This window comes from Manacus candei, unplaced genomic scaffold, assembly GCF_025592945.1.
Source record: "Manacus candei isolate 608988 ecotype Guabito, Panama unplaced genomic scaffold, ASM2559294v1 h1tg000061l, whole genome shotgun sequence".
NCBI lineage: Eukaryota > Metazoa > Chordata > Aves > Passeriformes > Pipridae > Manacus > Manacus candei.
The window spans coordinates 5,495,644-5,507,123 of record NW_026138109.1 but is presented as its reverse complement, the minus strand read 5'-3'; the positions used below and the strand labels follow the sequence as shown (position 1 = coordinate 5,507,123).

At 38.2% G+C, this 11,480-nt stretch overlaps 1 protein-coding gene across 1 annotated transcript in view; it reads right to left on the bottom strand.

The window, feature by feature from the left end:
• Positions 1–413: 413 nt before the first annotated feature.
• GOLPH3 (golgi phosphoprotein 3) overlaps positions 414–11,480 on the bottom strand; it is a 31,391-nt gene continuing 20,324 nt past the window's right edge. Inside the window, exons 3-4 of the mRNA XM_051804713.1 lie at positions 7,391–7,505; positions 414–4,233 (exon numbers count right to left, since the gene is read on the bottom strand). Of these exons, the coding sequence (XP_051660673.1) occupies positions 3,809–4,233; positions 7,391–7,505 (540 nt within the window). The 3' untranslated portion in view covers positions 414–3,808. The remainder of the gene's footprint in view (positions 4,234–7,390; positions 7,506–11,480) is intronic.

Here is an 11,480-nt window from a genome sequence, read left to right as displayed (position 1 = left end):
AATTAGGTTGGAAAAGACCTCTCAGATCATCGAGTCCAACCTATGATCAAATAACACCCTGTCAACTAGTCCATGGCACCAAGTGCCACATACAGTCTTTCCTTACACACCAAGTTATTAGGCTGTTATATATATTAAGCATTGCTATAAAATAAACAAGTTCCTTTTTCAAGAAATTCATACTTCTCTGAAACTGGAAACATCTCCCCCATAGAGAAAGACAGATGGCCAAGCTTGGGTCACCTGAAGTGCTTGAAGCCCAGCTGAGGCAGAACTGAGGCTTTGATGAAAATCTTGAGTTCTGTTTCCCAAACTGGTGAATACCAGTCACTGGAAAGTACTGAGCAAATGAAAAAAATAACCCAAACCTTTAGGTATTGCATGCATGCGATAACACATTAACCACCTGCAGCTCATAGCATGAAAGGGTCTTTATTTTATTACAGTACAGATTCAGTCCAGTTCACAGAGAACACATCAGTCAATACATATCTTCACTTTGTAGGAGAAATGGGCATGAACACGTGAGCACTCAGTCACCAGCCTTGTATCACCACTTTATGCACGTTTTGCCTCAAAAGCATCATTTATGGCACACAGGTTTCACCAGCATTCCATGTAATAGCACTGCAACATCAGCTCCAGAGACACAGGAGAGGAGGATGTAAACCTCAAGGACTGTGAAACTATGGATATATATGCACTGCTTGGGGATTTAACTTTCAAAATCCTGGTTTCGACTTGAAAGTTTGTTTTAAAATAACATGTCCCTGAATAATATATGTTTTTCCTTGAGGCACATGTTCAAGTTCAGGCTATGGATAACAGTCTTCACTTCAAGCAGCCACTGAGAGCTGAGGATTTGGAGCAGACAGCTGTCTGGAAACCAGGTTTCCACGAGCTGCAGTAGCAGCTAACAGGTAGAAGGGCACCTGAACTTCAAGCAGAACAAAGCAGTCTCCCATGTTTAACCATTTTATTGGATCCTGAAATAGGAATGAAGGCAACCATGTCAGCTAAATCAGTTCCTGTCAAACTACCAAACTTACCTTCCTTGAGGCTTTGGGCTTTTTGAAGCACTACATAGGACTTAAGACTCCAAAAGCTCATCTATCTCCCACATCCAGGCTTACAACAGGGGGTTCAGCAAAAGACACTGTTGCTCTTCACAAACCCGTTGTTGCTTACATCACATTTCTTTGACATGTCCAGCACCAACTCTCCCCATCATGGTCAGAGGTACTATCTTTAAGCAAAATAAAGCTGATAAATACTGTGTGCAGTTATCCCCTATGTGGAAATAAAAAAAGTCAAAAAATCCCAAATCATCTTTTGAAAGGGGGGATTAAAGCATGACTTCTTTTAAACCATATTGGTTTATCGCCCTGTAAGGGTGATAAAACTCCAATATCCCCCATAACGAAACTTGAAATCAGCAGGAACATGGAAAATACTCACAGAAGGAAGATGAGAGGCCAGGAAAAGGACTATGAATGATACTTTCAGTCTGAAGCATGTTTCAAGTAGCTTCGATTTTCAAAGCCATTTTAAAAGTTTTGTGCACAGAACTTGCTCCTGCATACTCCACTATCTTTCTGACCTTTCCACCTAAAGACTTTTTTCTTCTCTCAAAGAGCAACAGAAAATAAGAAAGTGGATCACAGGAGAAAGAGACAATGAAAGCAGTGAGTTAGCATATAATACCAAGTACAGAAAGTAAGCTGCTGTAAGCTGTCCAATATAAGAGCAACATTGCAATTTTCATTTTACCTCCACTTAAAGCAATCATGGTTTGAAATGTTTAAAAAACAATGTCCCCCGTTCATGCCCAAACTCCTCAAAGTTTTAAACACAGCATCTTACAAGTGAGAGAACACTGTCTGTCTTTTTATTTGTAAACCAGAATTTGAAATATCTTACAATATATTTTAATTTCATTTTTCTAAAGAAACAGCATTAAGAACTGAAAGAACAGTGTGCCATTAAGTGTTAAGGACCTGTTGTAAAAACCTTTATTAAAAAAGGTTATATAGGTATGATGAATATAAGTTGTGTTTTAGTGTCAACTATTTAAGCATCTAAATGATTGAAAATGAAGTGCAAAACTGGAAGTCCAGTCACAGATGAGGCTGTAGAGTTGTGCTCAAGATAGAAGAGATCTACCCATGGCAGGCACAGCTGCACACTCACAAATTAACTCAAGTCTGCCCCAGCCATGAATCCTGCAGATCCGAGCGACACCACTGATTAAGTCAGTCTGAACTACTTAATGTAAATTCTCCCTTTCTAATAAGAAGGATATTAACTACAGCTTTCAGTTAGGCAAGAAAACCTTTCTAATTAGCAACAAAAAATAAAAGTGACATGCTTACTCTGTTTCAGGCACTTTCAAGATCATAGTTTATTTACTGTAGGTAAAAAGCTAGTATACAGATTAAGGGATCCCTTAAATTTCAACTCTACAGTTATACACCATCTAGTATTCTTGCTCTGAATATTAACCAAAAATGTTTCTAAACACCTGTAAGCCCCACTATAAATCTGCATTGTTATGAGGAAAAAAAAAAATATATAAATCAATGCCTAACTTTTTCAATGCATATTTACACTGTGAAATCAATGGGAAATAACAAGCAGTAGCAAAGAGGCAGCAGATTTTTAAAAGCCAAAGTTTTATATAGGTTTTGGTTTTCTTTTACAGTAGTGTGCTAATCAGCATAATTGTATATATAAAAATTAAAATATAGCAGAGCATCCCATTACAGAAATCTGAATTGTCTGAACTGCAGTCATTACTTGCTAACCATTTACATGCAACACCTGCTAGGACTGACTTTTTGTCTTTAAAGTGTAAAATAGTTTGAGGCTTAAGAGACAAACATTAATTTGTGTACAAATCTAAAACTGCACTTAAGAATGGTACTGGTCACGAGCCTCTTCCACAGAGAGGGGGAAGGAAAGTAAAAAGTACAAACAACAATAGAAAGCAGTCTCTTTCCCTTCACTAATTTTCAAAGGCAATGCATAGACTGAGAATACCTGGATGGCAAACTCTGGAGACTCTGGAAACAAACAGCTTTCACATACAAGACCTTTGCAGGAGGCCTTTCTTTGCATGAAATGGCAACGGCTGACAGCAAATAAGGGGCACCAGGTGTACAGGTAAGTAGGTCTTGCAAAATACTAAGATGGGGCAGTTGTTAATATACAATTTGAACTATATATACAATATAATGGAATGTATCCCCTCACAAAACTGGTTAATGAAACAATTGGACCTTTCTATACTAGCCTTATGACTCAGCTACTGTTCTAATGAAAATATAAGTACACAAGAGACTTGCATGGAAAGTAAAATGTATGGGGCATTTTACAGGAACTATTGACAAAGCTGCTTAATGGCATTTCTGCTTTTAAAGTAATTTTGTTAGATATAATTGAAAACATCTGTATATAAAATGTCCTGACAGACACTTCAACATGGAGCTTTGGTGACTTTAACCATCTCAATAACAAGGTGAAAAATTAAACAGAGTATTTAAGAAAATTCAAACTGAATAGGAAATGGAATGCCAATATGGCAGTTAACCCTTTTTCTGTTGTTTTCAAACAGGAAAGTCTCTTGTACCAGCAGAATCCTGTATACAGATAGACAGAGAAGTAGGGAATACACCAACTTATAGTTCCCATTAAACAGAAGTCAATTTATCATGTGAGAAGGTACAAATGACAGAAAACATGAATAGTCAATAGAAGAGAAACAACTGGTTTACATGAAAGAAGAGAGAACACTTCAGTCTGAACGCAGTTACTTTGTGAAAGCTGCTACGACAGCCCAGAGAACCTCATTCGTGTTGGTTTTCATACATTCAACCTCGGGGTCTAAATCCAGAAGCTGCCGCACTCTCTTTGTGGCTAAATCATACTGCTCATCCAGGAGGGGGGCAAAAGCGTTCTCCAGGACATCCGAGGCGTGGGCTAAGTACACCAGTGCCAGCAGGCGCTTGTCCATGCGGTGGGGGTCGTTCACCCACTTGTCAAGAACTGCTTCTTGAACCTTCTTGATGAGGCGCTGTTTGATGTTGTTGTTGGTGAGAGGGTGGGTAGTCATGTCAAAAAGAAGGAAGTTCTGTTTCTCTGTTGTCAGTACACCTTTTTCCACTAGATTTTTGGCTAACCGTTCACGGACATTTCGTAGCTGGTAGTGCAACTTCAGTGGGTTCCATGTTTCACCTAAAAAAGCAAAAAACCCACAACAGTCAGACAAGGTTTGTACTATTGTAGTGATTTTTTTTCCCCACTCTGTGGTGCAGGAGGAGCTGTCAAATTCATATAAGCTGAGTATTACACTACAACACTGTGCTCCTGTCAGCATTTCTCTGAGCCCTGACCTACCCAGAAAAAGGCACAGAGACAGAAACCAGGAGGGCCTCCTTGGAGGAGCTCCGGGGTACATTTAAAGTTTGGATGAAATGCTGGCTAAGCCATGTCTTGATTAAAGATATGAGAAAGCAGTCTCATAAAACAAAAACCAAACCTGTCACAAAGAAAGAGCTTACTTTTAATAATAAAAATAAAATCAAGTATCCCCTTACAGTCATGTGCATTTGTCTGTATCCAGCCTTTTACCATTTCAGAGACTGGAAGAAGTGTCATTGCCTTTGTTTTGCCACACAGGTAGGATCATGCACACCCACCCTGTGCATTTCTTTATTTCTTCAGGTTTCCACTCTTCTCCTCCTTCCTACCTCCACCAGATAAACAGTGAACATGCACTGTGTGAGTATGTGTGCAGTGGGTGTGTGCACTATGCATTTTAGGAGGTAAGAAAGAGCATTAAGTATTTCTTACACAGACGGAGGTTTTCTACAAATGATATGAGCATTTCTACACCAAGCTTTTAAAAAATTTATTGGTTAACATACAGTAACAATTACAACAACAACAGTAAGCATAAACCACAGATGACTTCAAGGTGATGGAGGGTGACATACACTGTATTCAAGTAACAGCCAAGTTAAATGAGGTGATTCCAACTGCAGAGTGATAGGCAGAGAACCCACCCAGTCCCTATATATCCCACACGTCACTGAATGTGATTCCTCAGCTGGATCATCCAAACACAAAAAAGTAGTTTCCTTACTACCTTTCACATGGCAAAGATTATTTCCTAGATTTTCTACATTTGTCATGTGGACTAAAGTCAGTGCTGTGGTGACACCTTGTGACCAAGCTCCTCAATTACACAGACACTTGTCCTGACACAGACAGATGTTTGCTACATCTAGAGGAAATATGACATTCTGTTCCCAGCTTCTGTATTCCCTACACTTGCTTCCCTTAGAGGTTATCATATAAACATGAGCCTGGCAAACTTCACCTTACACGTCCATATAAATACTTCTGTGATGGCTTTGAACTCATTTGTACCGTAACTTCAAGCAGCATTCTCCACATTGCTGATAATCACAGATAAAGTAGCTATTTTCCAGGATGGACCTGGGCCTTAAGGCAAAATTCTAAGAGAGTTTATGAATTTATTAAATAAAAGAAAACAAAACCAAAGAAATGAATGAACAAAAAACCCCCAAAACAAACTAACAAACAAAAAAACCCCACACTGAAATATTTTTCTTCAAAGGACAGTCCTCTAAACCACAGGAAATGCAAAGAACACTAATGCCATTCAAGAATTAGTAATTAATAACCATATATAAGTAAAAATGATTGATTCAAGCCTTAGCCACAACACTGATGGTAACTGTCTTCCCAGAGCCAAAGCTCAGTGGGGTCAGAAAAACCTTAGCTTAGCTCAAAGAAAGCCTACAACACTGTTCATTAATTAGCTGACCTTTTTTGAATTAGCCCTAACTTGATGTGCTCTGCACTGGGAAAGAGGGTGAAATGTCAGCACAAATTACATATTTGGGACAAGAAAAACGAATTGGTTTTGCAGGCTGTAAAAGTGAAAAGGAGCTGAGTAAGAACTGAACTGCAAGGCTCTGCAGCAGCCATGCCCGCTCCTGACAAGGGCTGCTTTGTAGTCCTGTCTCCCCACTGCCTGATAGCCAAGGAGCAGGAGAGGATGGATGCCAAGGACCTGAGAATGAACTGGTGCTCAAGGAAAGCTGTTCAAGGTGGTGCAGGACAAATGGAAAGAACAAAGAAAACAAGAAAGCAGAGCAAGGTGGAAAGATTTTGCTCATCTTTGCAGCTCTTACTTACTGCTTGTAAGAAGTGACAGATTTAAATGGGCAAATTCCCAAATCTCATTACCCCAGACCTCCCAGTTCCATCACTGACAAAAGATGTTTGTTTTCCTGTTTGCACAACTGAAGCACAGCTCTTATCTACTCCAAGGAAGCTGCATTTTACATGTTTTGTGAAAGTAGATGAACACTGGTGATCAATTCTGTCTACAGTTCAGCCTAGAGAAGAGAAGGCTCTAAGGAAACCTTACTGCAGCTTTTCAGTGCTTAAAGGGGGCCTACAGACACTTAAGCATGGCCTGGGACTGAGATAATGGTTTTAAAGTGAAAGAGGTCACTGAGATTGGATACAAGGAAGAAGTTTTTTACAATGAGAGCACTAAACACTAGAATGGATTGTCCAGAGAGGTGGTGGATGCCCCATCCCTGGAAACATCCAAGGTCAGGCTGGATGGGGCTCTGAGTGTCCTGGCCTAGTGAAAGGTGTCCGAGCTAACGACAGGGAGGTTGGACTAAATGGCCTGTAAAGGTCCCTTCCAACCCAAACCTGAATTATTCTATGATAATTGGCATTTCATTTTTTGTGCAACAACTTACCAGCTATACAGGAAGAGCTTTGTGCAAAGTACTCACCTTGCAGACTTTGTTTTGATCATCAAGAAGTGCCTAACATTTTAAAATATTTATTACATTTCTTCAGTTAATGAAAAAACAGAACTCCTGACTACTGTTTCTTTATGACTAATGGCCAAATCACCCTCAGTTTTTATGTCTGAGCTATGAGCTCCTTATCTCCCTTCTTTATCCAGAGATCCGAATACTGAATCCACACACTTAGGCTCCAAACTTCCACTAACCCTCACTTCCAAATACAGAGAAAGGCAGTTACATCTCCAGGGTGCAGTCCTGATTTACTTCAGTCAGTGGAAGGCACCTCTTCCACAGTTGAGATGTCCTCTGACACTTCCATACAGATCCTTTCTGTACCAAGTTAAGTCAAAAGCAACAGTTACTTATATTTGATTAAAGGTTACAATCAACAAGAGACTACCCTAGAGGACAGACTAATTAACTTTTTTGCATACTTTCTCTTGAAAAACCTTGCAATATAATCTCTAGTGATGCCAGATAATTAGCTTTATTGGGATAAAAAAAGCAAATACGTTATGTCCAAGGCTTACCACTAAGCAGTTCAATCCAATTTTGTACTGTTTCAGGAGGCTGGGTCTCTTTTATGTGTTTCAGAGCTTCATCAAGCAGAACATCCCCTGTAGGAGCATCTGACTTGCAAATCACCTAGGACAGAATAAAATGCAGTCAGTATTTTGACTTAATTCACATATGACAAAAGCACTCATTGATTAAAAAAAAAAAATCTCTTACGAAAAGCAAGGACATTTTTAAAAAGTAAGGAGCTATCTCTTAAGAATATACAACTTAAAAAAAACCAAACCCTAGTTGTTAAAAAAAAATAAGGTTCTAATTCAAAGATATATTAAGTGTGACATTATCTGTAACTTAAATTAACCTTAATGGACTAAAACTATAATATTAATAACACACTTAAAACCTAATTTTTTTAAGGAAAATAAACCACTTACCCAGGCAGGTCATTTGCTAGCTCCTCAAAACAAAGTACACTACACACTCTTAAATTAGTCTCCGATGGCAGTCTATTTTACTGCTTCAAGTCAAGTTATTCAAAATACTTCAGCTAAACAATTAGGTCTTGTGGAAATAAAAAAATTACAAACTGGAAAAGCACAAAAATTATTTTTCTGCTTCCGGATATTAATGGATAAAAATAGGTTCAAGGCAACATCTGCAAGTTTTACAACTCTGAAGAACATACTGCCCCATAACACTGTTCCACCCATTAACAGTAAAACCGTTTGTATAAGGGAAAATACATATGTACTAATAAACCTCTTAATATGCAACAATAAATGTTATTTCATAACTTCTAAAATTATTTGGGAGTTCCCTCAAGAAAGCACAAGAGAACAACCAAACAATTTATTCAGAATAATACAATAAAATTTAAGAATTTGAGTAACTGCTTGTTTATCAGTATACGTCGTATCATAAACCAGCCAAAATACAATTTCTTTACTGGTGGGAAAATAAGGAGCACTAAATGAAAACTTACAGATTAAGCTAGCCCAGGTCAACATGTTTAAATCAAATCTGTCTTTCGTTATTAACAGAAGAATTACTACCATTTCAAAGCACTTACTAAAATAATTATAATCTGGCAACTGAAGTAGTTTTACAAGTTAGCACTTCATAAGCATCAGGTAAAAGATAACAGGTCATTGACAGAAAAACTAATACATCAACAATGCTTACTACAAACAATAGAGGAATGCAATGCATTTTCTTAGGGTCTATTGATGACACTGAAGTGAGTAGCAATGATAAGACAACTTCAACCCCGGCAAGATGATCCCCAGTCGATGTACAGAAGTGTACAAAGTGAACAGGATGGAAAATAAAATTGATGAAGAGATCATTGTGACTACCTAACAGGTCATAGCTGGAATGCTATTTCCAATTAAGGCGGTCTATACAAAGCAAGAAACTAAGATTTTCAATAAAAATCAGCAAGAATGAACAAGTCCACAATGCCAAGCTAAAATGAATGAAGTTTATTTAGATTTAAAAAGAGAGTTACTTCTACAAAGAGGGAAACAAACAGAAGTTTAGGGAGCCTATTTTGGTAAATACAAAAGATACCAGATTAGTCTGGAAATACAGAAGATGCAGGACATACTCTCAAAAACTTCATCAGGCAATTAAAACAACCTGGTTGTTGAACTGCATTCAGCAACGGAGAATTTTAAGACTAAACATCTGGCAAGGAGGGACCAGAGAAACCTCACTTTCTGTTACTGCATCCAGATTAGATGGACTCACGAGATACTGTTCAGGTCTCCATTTTGGGGAGCTGGAGATCACTCCAACAGAGACTTCAGATATATTTGTTTTAAGAACACATCTGCATTTAAATCCACACAACCCCTATTTGAAACTAAGCACACCACAACACATATTTATCTTTCCGATTTACAAGCATGCACAGCACCACTCGAAACCTTTATTAACCACATATAATTATATTACACATCTTCCAGTTTTGTACCAAGATTTCAAACTTTTGGAAGTGCCTGTTCTTTCATCAGGAGCACACTTCAAGCTAGGATTTTAAGCTGCAAGACTGCAGATATTAACAGGCACTTCTCAGATATTCCTTTAATAATTAGCCTAAAACCAGCCAATTTAGCCATCTTTACTTCTTTTCAAAGCTGACGTTCCAGCAGTATTTTAGTTTCTTTGAAGTGTCTCATATGATTAGTTTCATGGTAACCTCTGTTACACTGGATCTCTCCATCCTTCTGCAGTTGGTACCTGGTACTCACCATCTCATTTTAACAGGTAAAATGTGAAGTCATCTTTTTAACCTGATTTATTCTTAAAAACAAACAAACCAACCTCACTGAAAAGATTAAAAAAGTTGTTTGTTTGTTTGGTTTTTTTTAAATAAATAAATAAAGTAAAATAAAGTCTAGGACATAAGAAAAAGTTGTTTTTTTTTTAAAGTTTAGAAAACAGCTTCCCTTGCTTATTGGGAGTTAAAATACTTTTTTCTACCACTGCAAAGAAGTTTAAGAAGCCAGTATGAATATAATGCACCATGACAATAGGAGCCTAAATATACAGGAATTTATAAGAAAGAGCTGTAAGGAGCACAGGGGTCTCGATTCAATTCAGGACTGACCACATTAGCTCTTCTGAAGCCACACCACACAGCTATTTTGTTTCCAAGTTTACCAAGTTCTCTGCAGCCAAACACTGTTTTTCCTCACTCCTCTGCTACACTGAATATCCACACTTCTGATTATCCTTCCCCTCATATAAAAGTATTTCAGTTCACTTCCATAATATTTCTCTTCCCTCTCCTTCCCAGCACATGGAGACAGGCAACGGCAGCTGCAGCCCAGACACCTGTTTGTCTTCACTGATCTGCTCTTTCTTGAAGGATTTAGTGATAAATCCCTCTTGACTAACTCTCTTCAGAGTGGGAAATCAAGTGGGTTTGGGGGGGTCTCATGAACTGAACCACCACAGAAGATTAAGCATCCACAAGGGGGGCTAAAGTACAGAAAGAAGCAAAGATCCTTGTTCTTCAGAGATGATGCACCCTGACTTCAAAAAAAAAATCTCTTTATTCATATTTTTCAGTGATTTATCAGGTACTAGATTTCCCTGGTATTCATCTACTGAGAAAATTTCGATTATACAGAATATTTAAATTGTATTTTTCACGATGCAGTTTGGCAATTCAGCAAAGCTAAAGATTAAGCCCTTTTTGTGTTGATTTTTAATACAAAAATTCACTCACGCGTGAATTGCTCATAATTGTCAGCAATAAAATACTTAAGTAAATTTGCCAAGGATTGGGATTCCTTTTGCTTTTAATAACTCTGTTGATTTGGTTTGCTTTCTGAAGCTGTGAGGCAATGCAGAGTACCATTTTCCATTTTTCATTTGCAAACCTCCACATTCAATTATTTGTTTCTAAAACTGATCCCAGTAGATAGAACTCCAAAACGATGCAGTGTCTACATACTCCTAAACCAAATTTATAAGGATGTTGCAATGTGTAAGATATCTTATCCACTTTCAAAGTTTCACTAATGCCCACCAGGTCCTTATGGACTCTTTTCTCAGTCTTATTTGTCTCTCTACGGCATTCCATCACGGGTTTAACGCATCTCAATCCACTCTGAAGTTCTGTCTTAAACACTGCAAAATATAATGAGCAAAGATCAACTTGCTGTAAGGCCTGAAGTGGAAATCATTACCATTCTTGTAAGTTAATTGTATGATCAAGGCCACAGCTGGTTGGTTATAAATCTACACTACTGTCCAAAGAACTGGTTCTACCCTGTTTTTGCCTGCACCTCATCTCCCATGCCAGCAGTGTCACCTGTGCCTGAGACAAGGTCAAGAGAGTACTTCAAGTAAAAACTAAACTGATCAAAGTAAACTTGTTTTCAGCCAGAGGTGTTACCTGGCAAGGCTGTGCAGAATAATAACAACTTGAGAGAGACTCCAATAAGTCTCTTCACACGGACAGGGCTACCCTTCCCAGCTGCAGCATGGGCTGAAGTGACCCAAGCCTAAAATCCTGCCTTCAGACCATGGCTTGAAGATGCAGGGTTTTGATTCACAAATCAAAGCTTTGAGTTTTAAGGTTTCATCTTCCCA